Below are 19,618 nucleotides of genomic sequence, written 5' to 3' on the forward strand. Positions count from 1 at the left end.
CTGGTTCTAAGAGTGTTGCTTTGAGTTCTGGATCCTGAAACAGAGGTCTAAGTGAGAGCGAGAACGATGAGGAGATAGAACACGAAAAATAGTTTCTCTTCGAATCATTTAAAAATAGGCCAGGCCCATCACCAACACCATGTCTACACTCCTCCTCCTTCCCAGGCACCTCCCCTCTGACCCCCAGTGCCTCCAGGTCTCCCCTTCGCAGCGGGGCCCCAGCAGTGGGATCCCCTCTAGGCCTGTCCCAGCTCTAGGAGGCTTTTTAAAATGCAGGCTTTCCAGGCCCTCCCAGCCTTCCTAATTCAGCCAGTCGGGGGGGGGGGGGGGGGGTGCGGGGTGCGGGGGGGCTGAGCAGGTAGTTCTTGCCACCCCCCCCAACTATGTTTAAATCTTGCTCTAGTTGTGTCTCTGCCACGGTTTCCCTTTAGAATCACCTGGAAGCCTAGGCCAGTGATGGCGAACCTCTGACACGCGAACTCATTTTTTTGGTTGATTTTTCTTTGTTAAATGGCATTTAAATATATCAAATAAATACCAAAAATATAAGTCTTTGTTTTACTATGGTTGCAAATATCAAAAAATTTCTATATGTGACACGGCACCAGAGTTAAGTTAGGGTTTTTCAAAATGCTGACACGCCGAGCTCAAAAGGTTAGCCATCACTGGCCTAGGCCATACCCCGGACTAGTGAACTCAGAATCTCTAGGGCTGGGGCCCAAAGCGTCGGCATTTGGAAAAGAACTCTCGCGTGTGCAGCCAAGAGCGAGAACCACTGCCTGAAGTTGTTCTAGTCTCACGGAAGTTTCCCCTTTTGTGAGAAAGGGAATTGACAGGTTCCCCAAACTCATACCTGTTCTCTCCCCGTCTCCCTTCCCCTCCGCATTGCACAGTGAAAGCAGCAGCCTCAGCCATTCCTTCTGTTTTGCTTTTTAATCCTCACCTGAGGATATTTTTCCATTGATTTTTAGAAAGAGTGGAAGGAAGAGACAGAGACAGAGAAACATGGATGTGAGAGAGAGACATCGATTGGTTGCCTCCTGCACGTGCCCCAACCAGGGCCGGGGATCAAGCCTGCAACCGAGGTACGTACATGCCCTTGACCGGAATCAAACCTGAGACCCTTCGGTCCCAAGACCAACACTCTTTCCGCTGAGCCAAACTGGCTAGGGCAAGCCTCAGCCATTCTTTGAGGATGTCAATAAAAACATATTTTTAAAAAATAAATAAAGAGACCCACTCTGGGCAGCCCAGGGAACCCCACTCCCCCATTCCTTGAAAGGTTTTGCTTAAGGCTTGCAATTTCCTTTTCTGTTTTTTAAAAATAATTTTTATTATTGCTTTCAGAGAGGAAGGGAGAGGGAGAGAGAGATAGAAGCATCAATGATGAGACAGAATCATTGACCGGCTGCCTCCTGCATGCCCCCCACTGAGGATTGAGCCTGCAACTCAGGCATGTGACCTGACCAGGAATCAAACCGTGACCTCCTGGTTCATAGACTGACACTCAACCACTGAGCCACGCCAGTGGGACAAGGCTTGCAATTTTCCACTGGGCTCCCTTCCTCTCTCCCTCCCTCCCTGTGTGTCCTTGGGACCCTTGTCCATGCCTCAACGGTGACACTTACTTCCCTGCGCTGGGACCTGGACAGAGCAAGTACCTGAGGTCTGGAACGGTGTGTCATCTTGGATCAATGCAGTTGGCTGACTGTGGCTATTGAGACTCAGGCTCCAGCAACAGGGGCTGCACTGGCCCCCTGCGTCTCTTCCAGCTGCAGGGTCCGGAGTTCTGCGGGTCTCCACTCACGTCCCTGCCCTGGGAAAGCCCTGACCTGCTGGGCCGGGCAGGGGCCAGCCTGCATCCTACAGGCTCAGGCTGATTCCCGCAGGCTCACATCTCCAACTTGGTGGAAGGTGGCTTCACATTTGTAACAATTATTCACCTAATTGGGTTCCAATTAAATCAGAGAGCAAGCGGAGGGCCGTGTCTGTGTTTGCTCTCTTCCTTCCCCCTCCTGCACATCAAAGGGAGTGCGGGCAGGATGCACGCGGGCGTCTGGAACAATCCGCCCTCCGCCCTCCGTCAGGGGTGGGCAGGGCTGCCCTGAGGTGGCCCACCTGCGGCCTCCTGAGCATGCCTCAGGCTTGCATTTTGTCAGGGCCTGGACTCATTCAAGGCTCCTCGGGGGAGCTGGGTGCCCAGGCAAGAGCCAGTTCTTCTCATGGGCTTCGCCTTCACTGGAAAACTCAGTGGGGACCCAGGGAAGCGGGAACAGAGAGGTGAAGGGACGGCCCCCATCGGGGGCAGCATTACCCAGCCTCCCCGTTTGCACACTGGAAGGGGCCTCAGGGATGGACTAAGTAGACCAAGGGCTTGCCAGCTGGGCTCACTAGGGGTGTCTCCAGGGCTGCCAGGGGGTGACAGGAGAAGGTGAGACAGATGGGGCCTCAGGAAGATACCTCCACTCCATTCAACCAGCAACTCTGCTTTGACCTGCATCTTATATAATCTGTATTATATGTAATGTTTGTATTATACACAACTTATGTATTAACTCTTATATATTATAATATATACTAGAGGCCCAGTGCATGAAAATTCATGCCCCCTCTCACAGTCCGGGAGCCCTCAGGGGATGTCTTAGTGACGGCTTAGGCCTGCTCCCCCCACCCCCACCCCCACCCAGAGAATGGGCCTAAGCCACAGTCTGGCCTCCCTCTGCAGGAGGCAACCTGGCTGATCAGGGGAAGGCACCGCCCCCATCACCCTGCTGCTGCTGCCACTGCCGGCCATGGGGGCTGCAAGGCCTGAGCCCACAGCTGCCATGAGCCCTGGGCCTCGCAGCCGCCGGGGCTCACGGCTGCCTGAGCCCCAGACCTTGCAGCTGCCTGAGCCCACATCTGCGTGAACCCATGGCTGCCGTGAGCCACGGGCCTCGCAGTCTCTGTGGCTTTGTCTGGATGGACATCTGGAAGATGTCCACCCTAATTAGCATATTACCCTTTTATTAGTATAGATATAGTGTATTTTCCTGCCCCTCCCCGCAAAAAAAGCAAACACAAAACATGCATTGAATCCAATTCTGTCATATCTCAAAAAAGGAAACCGAGGCCCAGAAGAGGGAAGAGACTTGCTCACTTAGGGGTTAGGTTGCTGGGACCAAGGTCTCCGGGCCATGACATGTCAGCTCCACAGGCTGGCAGTGAGGAGGAGGCTATGGGTAGAGACTATGGATGGAAGGATGAGCCAGGCCAGGGTCTCACAGAGGCACCTGCCTGGAGTTGGTGGGGCCCTCCCACCTCTGGCCTCTGCTCCCTCGGAGGGGCCCTTCTCTGGCCCACACTGGAGAGAGCCCAAGAGGTCATGAAGATGGTCAGGTCAGGGGCTGAGGCTGGGTTCATGTCCCTGGGGCCCCAGCCGGCCCTTTGGCTGGATGCCATACCCCAAGGAGAACCAGGTCCACTTCTGGGGGCCCCGGTCACAGGATTGCCTCAAAAGGGGCTAAATCTGAAGAAGGACACATATCCAGTCAGGGTCTGGCACACAGTAGGTATTTGGAAAGCTTTAGTGGGGAACCTTTTTTTCTGCCAAGGGCTGGCCATTTGGATATTTATAAGTCATTCATGGGCCATAGAAAACTATGAACTTAAAAATTAGCCTGTGATATTTGCTCAACACTTAATTAACTCACCTCTAATGCTTTGGCAGGGCAGACCAGATGATTTTGCGGGCCTTATATGGCCCGTGGGCTGGACGTTCTCCACCCCTGCTTTAGTAGAATGAATGAATGAATGAATGATTGTTTGATTGAATCAGTGAAACAGCTCAGTCTAGGAATTAGGACCCAGATTTCTAATCTGAGGTGAAGGAAATGAGACTCTGGGGGTGGAAGGGTGGGGGACTGGTGGCAGAACAAGGAAAGTGAGAATCAGGGGGGCTTCTGAGAGAACCCCCTGTCTGAGGAGGCAGGCACGGTTTCTCCTGGGGAAGCCCCTAGTCTGATGAGAGAGGCACACTTCTCTGGGGGAGCCCAGACTGATGATGAAGCACACGCTCCCCGGGGAGAGTCCCCGTCTGGTAGGGGGAGGGAAGAGAAAAGGGAAAATGTTGCTGCTGCCCGAGGAGCTCCCTGTCTGATGAGGATGCACCTGACTTGGGCAGCCTCCTGCCTGATCACTCAGTGAGTGCTCCCCGGTCTCGGTCCGGGGTTGGGAGCAGAGGGGTCACGTGTCTGCGTGCGTGGTGGGAAGGAGCTGGAGCGCAGCTAGGCAGGAGGAGAGACATTGACATTCCGGTCAGGCAGCCAGTCACTGAGTTATTATTATTTCTTTCTTTCTTTCTTTCTTTTTTTTTTTTTTGGAGCTACTTAGAGCAATTTACAGAAATCATTTAGGGGCCGTTTAGGGAGAAGAGAAAAGATGAAGACTTTTAAAGGCAAGGCCCAGGGATGGTTTTATGCAGATGGGTTTTGCAGGGACATGGAGAAGGAGAACCTGGTTTCTGAGGGTGTGGGAGGGGCCGGAGGCCTGCAGAGCTCTGGTCTGACCAATCTGGTGGGGGAGACTGAGAGACAGCAGCCAGGGGCCGAGGAAAAGGGATGTGTGGGGAGTGGATGTTGGGCGCAGGGCTCAGACAGGGGAGGAGGACAGCTGGTCATTCTGTGCCTCAGTTTCCCCCTTTGTAATGGGGGCGCCTGCATGGGTGAGCTGATGACACAAGGATCTAGCTGAATGGGTGCGATGCTCCCTCTGTTCCATTGGGGGCTGGAGGATGGATGGGCCTTTCGGACCGAGAGCCACACGGTCAGGAGGTTAGGGCCCAGGAGGAGTGGAGGACACGGTGTCCGGAGCCAGAGTCCCACTCTGCCTTTTCCCATCTGTGACCTGAGCCAGTGGGGTAGCACTAGGGGCATAGCAACAGCATCTTCTATCTATTGAGCATCCGTGGTTCATAGAGATGTTGGCAGTGGTTGCTGCAAAATGACAGGAAGCCACACCTGCCCCTCTCCGAAGTCCGGGCAGGGCCAGTCCCTTGCGTCCTCGCCCACATCAGTGTCTGTGACATCATTAACCACGTCCTGCAGTGTTTGTCACCGTGCTTGGCGTGGAGGAGGCCTTCAGAAACATGCGCTCAGTGAAACTATAGCTGCCTTTCATTGAGCACTTACTGCAAGCCGGGCGCTGCTCCAAGCACATGGCATGCATTGATTTGTTTATGCACGACAACCAACCCTATGAGGAAGGGACACTTATTATCCCATTTTATAGATATGGAAACTGAGCCACAAGGCAGTCACGTCATTTTCCCAAGCCCACAAGGCGAGGGTATGGCAGATGAGTGTGAGAATGAATTTATGAATAATTGAATGTGTCCCTGTCACTCCTTTAGCTCTCGTATCTCTTTTCCCAGCGGCTCCCTGGGTGGAAAGGTGAGAGGAGGGGAAGGAGCGACCCTTTTATTCATTCCCTGCAGCCCAGGTGTGGGGCATAGGGCAGTGAACGACACAGATGTGGCCCCTGCTCTCAGGGGCTTCCTTCCCAGTGGGGCGGTGGTGTCAACCCACGGGCGAGAAGACACGTCACATACAACATGTCAGGTGAAGGAACATGAAGCAGGTAGGGGGCAGGGCTCTTTCGGACTGGGCCACTCTGGTAAGATGCTTCTAAGTGGTGACCTGAAGGCAATAGGGGGTAGGTAAGTCATGCTTATTTGGGGGGAAATGCCAGGCAGAGATGCAGCCAGGTCCAGGTTCCCAAGGCTCGGTGCCTGGCCTGGGTGAGGACAGCCAAGAGGACAGTGTGGCCTCCGTGGAGCAGGCAGGAGGGGAGATGCGGTCAGAGAGCCACTGCCGGGAAAAGGGACAGATCACGCGGCCTCGTCAGCCACTGTGGCGTGAGGACTGGACTTTCACTCTCCGAGAGGTGGAGGGTTCTGAGCAGGAGGCTGACTTCATCTGACCCACGGTTTACAGGATCTGCGGGCAGAGGGGGAGGGAAATCGGCATGAATGGGAGTCGCCATGCCCAACGTGAATCATGCCAGGGCTGGGGAGGAGCCGAGCAGGCTCCATGCCGGGCAGGGAATCTCCCAGGAGAGTGACCCTGCTCGCAGGCCTCAGAGCACTGGCTCCAGGCCCCTGGACACCTTGCCCTGCGTGTCCAGGATGCTGGCCACTTGTCACACGTGGCCGCCTAGCCACTGACACGGGGCCCGTTGGAATTGCGATGTGCCGTAACGCAACTATAAAGTGCACAAGGGATTTTGAAGATCTAATGCAACATTTTTTTTAAAAAATGTAAAATATCTCATTAATGCTGATTCCGTGTTGAAATAATCTTTTGGATATATTGGTTAAAATATGTTATTAAAATTTCACTGCACCTGTTTCTTTTTTACTTTTTCTCAAGAGGTAACTAGAAAAACTTAAATTACATATGCGGCTCATGGTATATTTCTGTTGGACAGGACTGACCCAGCTCAGTGAACCCATCTTTCAAAGACAGGGACAGTCACTCCAGCAGGAGGACAGGATTGGTCTGAGGGCACACAGAGAACAAACAGCCAGGAGCGGAGAATCCCGGAGGCAGAAGAGGAACGTGGTGGTGGGAGGCGGGGAGCCCAGGGCCCTTGGGGTGGACTGGGTAGTTAGAGGTGACTCCTCGAGGTCACGGTGAATAGATGGTTACAGCGACCACGCACAGAGTTCTGATGGAGCCGCAGGTGCATAACTCAGTTACCTGGCCCCCAACATCCCTACAGGCGGGCACTGCATGGCCATGGGGCCAGCTGCTGGACCCGGGAATGCCTCCTCCCCCAGGGGCTGGAGAGACACTGGGCATGGGGGCCGTGCCGGTGGCTGCCTTCCTGGGAAGGGAAAGAACGGGGAAGAGAGGGAGGGAGGGAGGGACAGGGGCTGGCAGCTGGCCACTGCTGTTCTTAAAACAAGCAGCATGTTGCTAGGAGGCATCGAGGGTGAGAAAAATCAGACCCTACACAAAACAGAACAACCCAAGCAGCAGAACACAGCTCTCCGGGAAGTCGTTGGCACTGTCTTACATGTGCTTCCAGGCAGCGAGGCCTGGCTCCCGGCAAGAAGGAAGGAAACAAGAAACTACCGCGTTTACTGAGCCCCCCAGCAGGCACGTGGCTTCTGTCCTGGGCACCTGCACACACACTGTGGTATCTCGTGCCTGCAGCAGCCCAGCCCGGGAGAGATGATGCCCGGACGCCCATGCAGCCGATGGGAAGCTGAGGCGCAGGGAGACCCGGCAGGCCAGGGCTCCGGGTCACTCGGCGACACTGCAGCAGGGCTGGGAGTCCAACCTACGTTTGTGCAACTTGACACCCCACCATCATCCCCTGACACGATGGCTTCTGAGGCTCCCCAGGAGCTCAAACGCTGACAGTGACCTCTAAGCAGGTCGGACCCCTCAGCCTCTGGCTGCCAGTGGGGGTGAGGCATGAGGAGGAGGCTGGGCCTCTCGTAGTGAGGGAGAGCTTGTCTCTCTGTTCTGGTCCTCGGCCACTTTCCGCAGGACTCCTGCCTGCAGGATAAAGTACCCGGAGGGGTCAGCACTGGCTGTGTGCTGCAGACAAGGCCCCTGCGCTCCCTGAGCCTTCGCTGCTCAAATAACAACGTCAGCTCCAAAGACTGAGCCTTCTGCTGCAGGCTCTGCACCTCACATTTGCCATCCAATCTTCCAGAGGCAGAAGCCAAGGAGCGGAAAAGAGAAATCAGGGCCCTGGTAAGTGGCAGAGCCCACACTCAGGTCCATCTCCCTGCTGGAGTCTCTGTGACTTCTAGTGCTCAGTCCCCCTCCCTAGAGCCCTCACTCCCAGACCAGCTGCTGCACCGGCTTCCTTCAACATTGCCCCAGTCTGCAAATTGCACCCAACCAAGTCATCACTTGATTTTGCCACTCCCTCACTCCGTAACACTCAGCAGCTCCCCAGTACTCCATGGAAAGGTAGAGTCAAAGTTCTGAGACATGTTAAGAAATTACCCAAGTAAAGAATTACCAACCACGCACCCTGCATTTAGCCCCCTGCTACGCCTTCATAGGCAGCCTTGCTTTCTCCTGCTGGACTTAGAGCTGGTAGGCTAGAGACCATTTTGCCTTGCATTTCTGCCTTCCCCAGGGGATCAGACACACAGTAGATGCTGACTTATTCATCTTTAGAGACAGAATTCTCTAACCTGGTTAAGGCCTCCCACAGTGGCGCCTCCTCCATGAAGCCTCCCCAAATCTCTTGAACAATTAGGAGATTTTTCTTGCTCCACACACTCTGTGTCCTTTCCAACATGCCTATGGCTGCATTTTATCACAATATGAGCAGTCATGGCTCATTCTCCCTAGGACACCACCTTAGAAGCTCCTCATGAGACAAGTACCGGGTACTAAAAATGAAGAACATACCGTCTATACTAAGCGCCTGGCATGTACTAATAATGTAAGTAACAATGATTCAATTTTTGGAGACTTAATAGGGCCAGATACCATTCTAAATATCTGACATGAAATAATGACTCATTGGATCATCACAACGCCTTATAAGTTGGGTTTGTTGATAATCATTTGCAGATGAGGAAACTGAGGCACAGAATGGTTAAGTAACTTGAGCAAAATCACACAGGAAGTGATGAAGCCCAGCAGCTTGGCGTTAGAGCCGAGTGCAGGGAAAGGGTGAGGAGGAGAGCTATGAGCATCAGGACCACGCTGAACCGGAGCAGTCTACTGCTGGCTCCCAGGGAATGACTTCTGGTGCCCAGCAGAGGGCGTGGCACATAGTAGGTGCTCAGTTAATAGAAGTAACTATTACAATAACTACATAGTTCAATAGCTGCTCCAACATAGGTGTGTGGTCAGCGGCTGCAGGCTCTGGGGTGGGTAGGGGTTTCCCCAGGAAGAAGGCTGCAGTGCCCAAGGGGGAGCCCAGTCCTCTGCACCACGCCAGTCCCCTCTGCTTCTCTCCCCACCCCCTCCCTCAGCTCCAGCCTCCTTTCCCCAGCGTTTCAGACCTCTCATGCACGGGGCTGGCGGCTCGCCGTTTTTCTCCTGCTGAAAACAGCCCCAGAAAATTGAGATCATTTCTCTGCTGTGTTGGCAGCTGAGAAAATGGCAATTTTTCCTATTTCCAATCCAAGAGTTCCTTCCTATTGGGCAACGGCCCTATACACCTGCCTTTCCCCACAGGGCAGGGGAGAGTGTGGGCTGTCCGGGGCAAGTTGCCTCTTCGGTTAAGAGGCACGGGCTGCAGTGGTCCTATGGTGGCAGGTGGCTGGTGGTGGGAGGAGGGGGCCGCCATCGGAGCACCTGCAGACATAAGACAGGGACCGGCAGAGAGGTCACAGCAACAGGTAAGCCAGGTCGCTGCCAGGCGCTCGGGGATCTAGGGAAATTGGACTTTGCATTCCCTGAGCACAACAGCCTGCAGACATCCTGGCTGTCACACGCCCCAAGTCAGAGCGGTGTAAGATCACTGCCCAAGCAAGTGCATGGACCCCCGCCTCACCCCCATAGTGGGCTTCCTGTAAAGGTAGATACTTAGTTAAAGAATCGGAATCACCCAGCCGGTGTGGCTCAGTGGTTGAGTGTTGACCTATGAACCAGGAGGTCAGGTGTTGGTTTCCCAGTCAGGGCACATGCCTGGGTTTCGGGCTCGATCCCCAGGAGGAGGCGTGCAGGAGGCAGCTGATCAATGATTCTCTCTTATCAGTGATGTTTCTATCTCTTTCTCCTGCTCCCTTCCTCTCTGAAATCAATAAAAATATATTTTAAACAAAACAGAATAATGCTGCCAAGGAAACTGAGGATGGCTTGGTGTCCCGGACGCCCCAGCTGAGATGAGACATGCATCTGGCCCCTGTCGCAGAACCGAAGCGGGGGCGGGGCGGGGGGGGGGGGGGGCGTTGAGCAAGAAGTGGCTGTGGGAGCACCTGGTGCTGCAGCCCCATTTCACAGACAGGAGGCCCCGCCCACGGAAGACACGTGGGCGGCCACCCAGCGAGTTCGGCAGGGCAGGTCTGGAACCAACCTTGCCAGTCCTTGGGTGGCCTCTGCTGCAGTCTGCTTCCTGTGCACCCGATCCTGCCTGCCATGGGTGGCCAGGGGGTGGCGGGAAAGGCAGCCACAGCCAGGACTGTGAGGAGCAAGGAGCTAAGGAGAGCAGACAGAGGTCCCTCCCTGTGGGCTCTGCAGCTCTGCAGGCCTGCAGCTGCGGGCCAGCTCAGGCCACTCCTGCTGCAAACCCTGCTATGGCTCCCCATTGCATCAGCCCACAAGTCACTGTCTTACCAGGGCCTCCGTCCCCCACCCAGTCTCCCCCGATCCTCCCCACCCACCCTGTGCTCCAGCCCCTCTGGCCTCCTTGCTGTACCTTGAAAGGTTAAGCCCACTCCTGCCCCAGGGCTGGTCCCTCTGTAATATTCGGGTATTCGCTTAGCTTGTTCCCTCCCCTCCTTCGAGTCTGCTTAATGACACTTTTTAACTGAACGTTCATTTTAATACTGCATAACCCCTCCCAACTCTCTTTCTCTCTCTCTCTCTGCAATTCCCAATTCCTCTTACCTCACTTTTTTTTCTTATTTTCCTTAGTACTTTTTGCCTTCTTACATATTATATCATTGACTTATGGAATATATTTATTATTTACTGTCTGCTCTCCCCCACCCCACAAGAACACAGGCTCCTGAGAGCAGGGATTTTGTGGTTCTCACGAATTAGGATCAGTGCCTGGCCCATAGTAAGCGATAACTGAACACTAGTTGAGTGACAGGGAAGGTGTACAGTACGTGCGCATGCGCGCGTTTACCAACTCATCTGACACAGCATTAAGTGCCCACTTTATTCCAGACATCCCAGTGGCCAGGCAGAGTCTCACACCGCCCAGGTCCACGTGAGCCGACAGCCAGCAGAGAGGTCAGGCAGCGCAGTTACAAACAGGGCCAATCACCAATGAGCTGCAAGGGGTAGTTGGTTCATCTGAGAATCAGGGTGGGCTTCCAGGAGGAAATGTGGATGCCCTCCGGCCTGAAGGCTGCGTAGGCCACGGGGGTGGAAGAGTGTTACGGTCAGAGGGAACATCATGAGCACAGGCTCTGACATGGAAAAGAGCATGACGCGTTCAAGGCTCTGGAAGAAGCTAGAGAGCAAGGGGGAGAGGGGCTCGAGAGGAGACTGGATAGATCATGGGGTCAGATGGGGGGCTTCACTTAGGTGTATGGGTCTGTGTGTCTGTCTGTCCAAGTCTGTGCTATTCCTTGTGTGTGCAAGGCAGAGAGGGAGGACAAGATGGACCCTCCATAGGTGGGGTCAGAAAACCTGACTTCAAGAGCTGGTGCTGCCAGAACTGTGCTGTGCCTCAGCTTTGCCTTCTGTAAAATGGGATCACAATCGCTGCCTTCACCTAGTGCAGTGATGGCGAACCTATGACACGCGTGTCAGAGGTGACACGCGAACTCATTTTTTTGGTTGATTTTTCTTTGTTAAATGGCATTTAAATATATAAAATAAATATCAAAAATGTAAGTCTTTGTTTTACTATGGTTGCAAAGATAAAAAAATTTCTATATGTGACACGGCACCAGAGTTAACTTAGGGTTTTTCAAAATGCTGACACGCTGAGCTCGAAAGGTTCGCCATCACTGACCTAGTGGCTGCTGTGAGAAACAAATGTGATGTGGATCTGAACCCCAAAGAACCGTTAGAACTCTCAAGCAAGTCATATCAGCGTGTGCCCACACTGTGTGGGTGTGCCTGTGAGCGTGCGCCTGCGCCCTTAGCTCCCACCGACACCGTCTCCTGCCGTGACAAGTCTGCAGCATTATCTGTACCAAGCCACCAAAAATACACTCGCTTCTGGCCAAAGCCAGGCTCTCCAACAGCCCTGGGGGCTGGAGGAAGCAGGGGTGTGGGGAGGCCTGCAAGGTGGGGTCCTATACCTTCTGGACAAAGGTGGTCAGCTTTGGTGAGAGCTGGGACTGTGCCTCCTTAGTCAGACTGGGGCCTCTCTGAAGATGACATTCTGTGTCTCTGCATTCTGGGCACTCCCTGGGGGCAGAAACCATATTACCCTCCCCCCCCCACCACCACCACCACCTCTTCTCCCTCGGAAAAGCAGAGAATGCCACTCAGTGTAACTGTGGCTGAATCTGTTTAAGGGCTGGCCACCTCTGGGGTGTTTCCGGGGAGGAGTTCAGGGTTGAGGGTGTCCTGGCTGCCTGTTCTCTCTCAGGGCCAGGGGTCTGCCCTGTGGGGTCTGATGCTGGTCAGACCTGGATTCTTGGATGGAGATGCCTCTGAGAACCGGGACCATGGTGAGTGTCAGCGCATTTATCCAGGTGACCCTAGCCTATTGCTCTCCCAGCTCTGAGGGTCCTGAGAGAAGGGCGGAGGAAACAGAGATAAGCCGAGAGATCCCGCCGGAAAGCACGCAACCTGCTACGGTCTCCGTTTTGAACTGAACGGGAAAAACCATTCAAGAGAAGGGAGTGATCAGTTGGCCATCCTCGCAGGTCAAAAAGGTGTGAGTGACAATGCGGCAGGAAGGATTCGGGTTTGATAAAAAGCAGAACTGTCCAAAGACAGATAATTATCTAGATAATAATTCAGGCAAAAGGGATTTTCTTCAATTACATATTCTACCCTTTTTTCATTTTTGCACTGAATTAGTCATTCTTGCATTCATTCATTCATGCAACAAACATTGAATAATCCAGGTAATTGCTTCCATTTTCCACTTCATCCTGCTGGGCTGTCTGTCAGCCAGCAGGCCTGGGGCGAAGGTGTGCGTGCGTGTGTGTGTGTGTGTGTGTGTGTGTGTGTATGTGTGTGTGTGTGTGTGTGTGTGTGTGTGTGTTGGGAGTGATGCAAGAGGAAGAGGAGCTGAAAGGGGCAAACAGGAAAGGAGACATGACTTCGGGCCTCTCAGCCTGTGTCCCTAGAGGAGCTTGTCCCCTCTGTTACTGCCCGGGGCCTCACCTGTCTCAGTACCCACCTCCCCCACCCCCGTCTATTTGTCCTCCAGAGACGGGTGCCGTAGCCAGCAGAGTGGTACTCCCTGATACACTGCCTCATCCCTGGGGACCGCCGGAGTATGGCACAGCCAGCCGAATTGATGATAAGGAGGCCCACTTTTCATTTACAAACACAAAGAAGAAAAATAGAAAAAGAAATTTATTTTCTTTAAGAAAGCACACACAACTGATTCATTAATCTCTTACCAACAGTCTGTACTGAGCACTGGCAGAGAAGAAGTAAGGAAGACCCTGGGGAGGGAATGGGGAGGAAGAATCGTCTCCACTTGTTAGCGTCTGCTGTGCGCATCAGTGGAGGGGGCATGGGCGTAGGGCAAACAAAGGAGGTGATGAGAGGCTTCACCTTAAAGCTGAGGACACTATCACCGAACAAGGGAGTTGGTAGGGGCCTGGTGGGCATCATCCTCTCACTGGCAGAGGAGGAAAAGACTCGGAAAGGGAGGTGACTCTCCTGGAGCTGCACAGCAAGTTGACAACGTCAGGATTTGAACCCCTTTTTCTTGTATCCTGGGGACTCCCGATTTCAAACTGCCTTGAATTTCAGAATTGAGGACTTTTTCTCATCTCCTCAGCTGCACTTCAAGCTCACATAAGGGAGCTGAAGATCTGTTCCTGAACCCCTCCACGTCCCCACTTGGCAAGTGCCTGGCAAGGCTTATTAAAGCTACTGGTGACTAATTATCTTCCTTGCCTAGACTTGAGACGAGATTGAGGCCAGAGCACGTCTTGGCACGAAGTTTCAGAGAGAGGGAATAACAGAGGTGGTGGAATCTCCATTGAGGGGCCCAGAGCGAACCCTCAATCCATCAGGAACCCCCTTTGGGCTCTGGTACTGGTCCTAATTCCAGAACCAAGTGGCAGGATGACGTCGGCCAGTTCCTGCCCCCCTCAAGTGCCCATTTCCTCATCTACACAAGGGTGGACCTCGTTCCTTTTCAGCCTTGTGGACGGACATCATTATACATAGGACAACAAAGCAAGATCCTCCCCCCAACACATATACCCTGTCCTCAGTGGGTGGGCAGACCCTGCTGGTTGGAGCTGGTGCCTCTCGGGGTCTCAGTTTCTGCAGCATCACGAGCACTCGTTCCCAATCTCAGGCCTGGGGTCTATCGGTTCCAGACAGGCCCCCAGTGAGGGCTGAGGAGATGCTCGCCCTGCTATTCCAGAGTGGCCGTACCTCCTCCAGCCAAGCACCAAGTTTATAGCACATCCCCACCTACTGGTCTGAAACATTACAAAGCTGTGTTGTGGTGAAGGGCTCTGTGTGGCCAGAAAGAAGATGGGTGTGTGTGTGCTGGGCGTGGGAATGGGGGTGGGGGCAAGCATCATTCCTCACTCCAGCTGTGAGAGAGCTGTCCACAGCCCAGTGCTGACCCATTCCTCCTGCTGTGTGTCCCTCCTGCATCTCCAAGGAGCTCAGCGCTTAGGGAATCAGGGGGACAGGCAAAGCATAGACACAACGTGGAGGAGAAACTCGAGCTTGCCAGGCTGGTGAGCACAAAGGTGAGGACGCATGCATTTGCGATCATGTATTCAGAGCCCCGTGGGACACTACCTTCATAGCCTATGGAGCTGTGTGATAACATGTCACCCTGGAGACATGTAAACTGTATGGGCCACTCAAGGGGCATGGCATGGCCCTGTCCCATCCCACCCATCGCTCTCTTCCTGGTGTCTCTGCCTGCCTCCTCTCTCCCCTCTTCTGCCCCACACTCCATAGCGCCCTTTTCAATGGACACTGGGAGGGCCCCCCAATATATAGAGTTGTCTTCCCACCCCTTTCATTTCTTCTCAGCATCTACTATGTGTCAAACCCTGGAGAGTGAGGCAAAAACCAAGAGGACATGACTCCTGCCCCTAAATGCAAGTTTGTGAGGATCATGTAGAAATAGGCCCACACACCCTTCACACACAGGCACTGCAGCCCATGAGGAGTGCTGCAAAGGCAGCATGAAGGACCAAGGCAGCACTGGAAAGAGGTCAATTACTTCTGTTAGAGGGATGGGGCCTGCTGGTGAGAAGCTAAGGAGTAATCCAGGCAGACTCCCTGGAGGAGATGATGTTCCAGTTGGGCTTTGAAGGCTAGGTAAGACTTTCTGGAGGCAGGGTATTCCAGATGGAGGGTCTGGTGATGCAAAAGCAGAAAGATAGGAAGGTGAGAAGAGTGCTCTCGTATAAGATGCATGGAGGACAAAGGGAGGGCAGTACCACAGAAGTGAAGAGGTAGCTGGATACAAAATCATAAAGGGCCTTGGATGCTGGGGGGATGGGGGCAAGGAGTGCATCTGTCTCCAATAGGCAGTGGGGAGCCAGTGAAGGTTATTGAAGAGGGGCCTGACATAATCAGCTCCCCAACAGGTTTAACCACCACCCCACCCCGCTAAACTCCTATTCAAACTGAATATGGAGCAGAGAGTATATCCTCAAAGACCAGACACAGGAAAGTGGCTTTCTCAGATGTCATCTGGTGGAAGCCTGGAGACTGGGAGCAGGTTAGGGGCTGTCACCCCACGGACTGAGCTGGCTCCTGAAAGGGAGTGGGGTTCTGGATCTGCCAGGCAGGACTGGCAGAAAGTGAGAAGGCGAGGGATGGGCCAGGGGCCACATTGCTGGTGGAAGACAGGGAACATGAGGGAGGCAGCCCAAGGTCACCCCGCCCCGTGGCGCCAGAGTTAGACAGAAACCCAGGCTATTTGGCTCCCAGTCTGGCTGTGTGGTCAGAAACCTTCCGCCTGACAGACACACACAAAAAACTGCAACTGCTCCCACACCCCAGCATCTTCGAAGAGCCTGGAACTCCCAACCAAGAGTTAGCCCCAATTGAGAATAAATCCAGTACCCCTTTCCTGGATAGAGGATTGGTTTGGGTGGCTGGGTGTTAGGCAGCCCTGAAAGAGGAAGGCCCAGGGGAAATGGGTTTTGGGGAGGAGGGATTCTGGCCATATCCATCTGGGGAGGGTCCCCAAACTTTCAGAATCTTCTGGTACTCTTCCTTGAGGACGGGGAGACTGAGGCATGGGCTGGGGACTCAGGGAAGGAGTTTGGAAAGGATGCCAGATAGATAATCAGAAGGGGGGGGGGGAAATGCCTGCTCAGTGGGGGGCCCCCACCCCACCTCCTCTAATAGCTTTTTGCTGATCATCAGCCAACCCTGGGCCATGCAGGTACCAGGCACTGGCTGCGTGGAAGGACAGAGGAGGATCAGCCCACGGTTCTGCCACCACCAGTCCAGGCCTAACAGGGCACAGAGAAGACACTGGCTTCTAAGGAGAAAACGAGGCAGATTGCCCACACTCCAAGAGAAGCAGCGCCAGGACAGCAAGGTAGGGTTCTGGCAGGTGAGGGCGGAGAAAGGATATTTAGTAACAGGAGGAGGACTCAGGAAGGTGGGCGGTGGGAACTAGGAAGAGCATTTGAACTACCTGGCGGGGGGCGGCGGGGGGCGGGGGTGCACCATGGTCAGCCTTCAGAAGGGAACTCTGGTAGCCAGATGCAGAAGTGGGGCAGAACCACGCCTAGACCCAGGCCCGAGCTCAGTTCCTCCTGCCAGGTGCCCAAATCCCCTGCTTGCCAAGCTCCAGGGCACAGACATGCAGAACCCTCCTCCCCACCCAGCCCTTCCCCACCCTCAGCCTTGCAAATTCCAGGTTCCCAGCTGCACACACACACACACACACACACACACACACACACACACACAGGAACCACCCCTCTCCCCCATGCTGTCCTGCCCCATTCTTCTGATAGAGGCACTGAGGGGTTGGCTGGGTCTGGTGACATGAACGCAGACCAGCTCCCAGGACCCGCAGAGGAAGGCCAGCGGGTCCCCCATCCCTCCAAGCTCCAGGACCCTAGATACCCAGAGCCATACCTTTCCTGCCGCTCTCAACCTTGAGAGCAGCGCCTGGGCCCGGGTAAGAGCCCTTGGTTAGAGACCTTGGGTGCCCTCACCCTGAGCCTAGGCAGGCTCTCAGGGACAGGGCAGGTGTGGGCTGCAGCGGAGTAGGACACATCAAGGGTCCCCCAACGGGGAAAGCCCACTGTCCCCTCCATCCAAGCCCCTCGCCAGCCTGTCTAGGTTCACCCCTCAGCGAGGGGCATAGACCCCCCCCCCCCCCACACACACACACACACTCACACTCACACTCACACTCCCTGCTGGTTGGGGAAACGTGTCCCAGGCCTGTTGGTTTCTTGTTGGGAGGAAGAAGCGGGTTTCCCTTCCCCATCCTCCTCCTCCCCTACCAGCTCTCTCCCTCTCCCTTTGGTCTGAGCCCCTCGCCTCCTGGAGCGCCTCCAGCTTGCGGAAGGCCCGTCGGATCTGAGTTCCCATTTCGGGGGGGCTGTGCAGAGACCCTCTGTCCCTCACCCGTCCTCCTGCCGTCCCCCTGCCCAAACGCGCCAACCCGGCCCCTCCCGCTCCCACACCTTTCACCACGGAGCCCGGGGCGAGCCTGGGGAGCAGACGCAACAGATTGCAGAACGCGAGAGCGCGGATGCCGCTCGCTCCACCCGCTGCCGGCCGCCCGCCGCCCGCCGCCCGCCGCCCGCCGCCCTGGCTGCGCCGGCTGCCTAGACCCCCTCCCTCCGGGCTCGGCTAAGCCGGCCATTTAGATGCAGCTCACAAGACGGCGGGTGGGCGAGCCGCCGCGGCTCCCGAGCCCCAGCAGTCCGCTTCCTTTCTCGGGGCCGCCGCAGGGAGCGAGGCGGCGGGCGGCGCGGCCCCGCACCAGCCTGCGAGCCAGGGGCGAGGGGAGGCACGGTCCCCGCGGCCCCCCACGGCCCCCCGCCCCGCTGGCTGCGGGGGAGGGAGTGACGGGAGGGGCGGCTCAGACCCGGTTTAGTGGATCCCTCGGATCCCCATAGATTTCCGTGGGCGGACACGCCCCCGGACACTCGGGTTTGCACCCTTCTTACTCATCGGGAAAGGACCGGAGTGACTCCCCAGCCCCCGGATTCCTGGGCCGGGCTCGGTCCCCAGGGCGGGGCGGGACTCCTCCGCTCCCGCCAAAGCGCTCGGGGGCTGGAGGTAACTCGAGCTGCGAGTCCGGGGATGGGGGTTCGCCTTCCCCGGTCTCCTCTGCGCCCCTCCGGAGGCGACCACCGCATCCTCACTCGCGAGTCCGCGCCGCGACACTTACCGAGGGCGAGCAGCACCGAGAGGCAGAGCAGGGCGGCGCCGCCGCGGCGCAACATCCTCGGGGCCATGGCCACGGCGGGAGCGGGGGGCGGCCGAGGGGGCAGCCGCCGACGACGACCCGGCCCCCGGTCTGGTCTGGGTCACATCCAACTCGGGACTGCCGCGGCGCCCCGCTGTCTCCGCGAAGGCTCTGGGGCCAGGGAGTGCAATTCAGGGGCAGTTTGAGCGAAGGGGGCGTCCCAGGCGCCGCCGGCTACACCCTCGAGCCGGTGGGGGCGGGCGCCGCTCCCGGCGGGAGGAGCCTTCTCCTCCCGGCTGGTGCCCCCTGCAGGCTCTGCGCGGCCAGGGGGGAGCCGCACGTGCGGGCCGGGCCCCGCGGCCGCCGGCGTCTCGGGACTGCCCAGAGCCGAGTGCTGGGTCCCCCAGCCGCGCGGTCCAGCTCGAACCCGAACTCGCGCGAGGGTGCAGATCTCCAGCCCCAGCCCCAGTGTTTGCGGGTTGGGTGGGAGGCTCACACGGGTAGGGGTAGCGCGGCTTCCTTCCTCCGAGCGCCCTGCAGCAGCTCCAGCGTACAAATCCCAGGTTAGGTGCAAATGGGCGATTTCTTTCGCAAAGAAAGAGACAATCTGGGCAACTTTAATCCAGCCGGAGAAGGAAAAGTTTCCATGGAGCGCCAAGACCGGCGATGCGGTCTCCACCAGCCTCCGCGACGCCGCCGGGTCTGAATGCCCGAGGCGGGCGGCCAGCGGCTGGTCCCCTCGCAGAGCTCGAGGCAGGGTTCCAGCGCGCTCTCCCGTCTCGGCCGGGGCCCGGGCTGCACAGCGGCCGGCTCAGCGCCGCCTGCCCGGGCCGCGGCTCCGCCGCTGGAGCGAGGGTGGCGCGGCCGGAACAGGCTGCCCCATGGAGATGGGGCTCGGAGACGCGAGGGAGAGGGAAAGCCTGAGCCGAGCCCTGCCCGCCTGGGGCGCCGACTCCAGCCTCCTGGTCGTAAACGTGGTAGGAGGGAGAGGGGCTCGGCCAGCCGCCGCAGCTCCCGGCTGCCCCCCTCTCCTCCCAGGTCTCGCTGGCTCAGCAAATGGGCGCACTGCTCCTCCTTGCTCCTCGCCTTCCCCGGGGAGACCTGCACAAACCTTGAACTTTTCCGGGCTTCAGAGTGTACGACGTCTCCTTCTGCCCGCCGTCCCCGCCCTGCCCCCGGACGCCCGATCGCCCGCCGTCTCGGTGCAGCCGGGCAGCGGCGCGCTCTCCCGGAGTCAGTTGGGGCGAGCGTAGCGCAGCGCCAGCCCGGGCTGCGGGCGGCGAGACCTGGGCGCCACGCCAGGGGCTGGGGCACCCGGCGCCCGCGCAGCCCGCGGCCAGGGAGGCGGCAGCTGGTATCTACGGGGCCGAGCGGAGAGGAGGTGCTGGCAGGGGGGCCGGCTCCCCATGGACGTGTGTGT

At 56.5% G+C, this 19,618-nt stretch overlaps 1 protein-coding gene across 1 annotated transcript in view; it reads right to left on the reverse strand.

Moving 5' to 3' along the window:
* TMEM132E (transmembrane protein 132E) overlaps positions 1-18,796 on the reverse strand; it is a 50,813-nt gene extending 32,017 nt beyond the window's left edge. Inside the window, exon 1 of the mRNA XM_070393260.1 lies at positions 18,181-18,796. Within this exon, the coding sequence (XP_070249361.1) occupies positions 18,181-18,247 (67 nt within the window). The 5' untranslated portion in view covers positions 18,248-18,796. The remainder of the gene's footprint in view (positions 1-18,180) is intronic.
* Positions 18,797-19,618: the final 822 nt, after the last annotated feature.

The sequence above is a fragment of the Myotis yumanensis genome, unplaced genomic scaffold (assembly GCF_028538775.1).
Source record: "Myotis yumanensis isolate MYYU_CA2020_CCGP unplaced genomic scaffold, mMyoYum1.0.hap1 SCAF_16, whole genome shotgun sequence".
NCBI lineage: Eukaryota > Metazoa > Chordata > Mammalia > Chiroptera > Vespertilionidae > Myotis > Myotis yumanensis.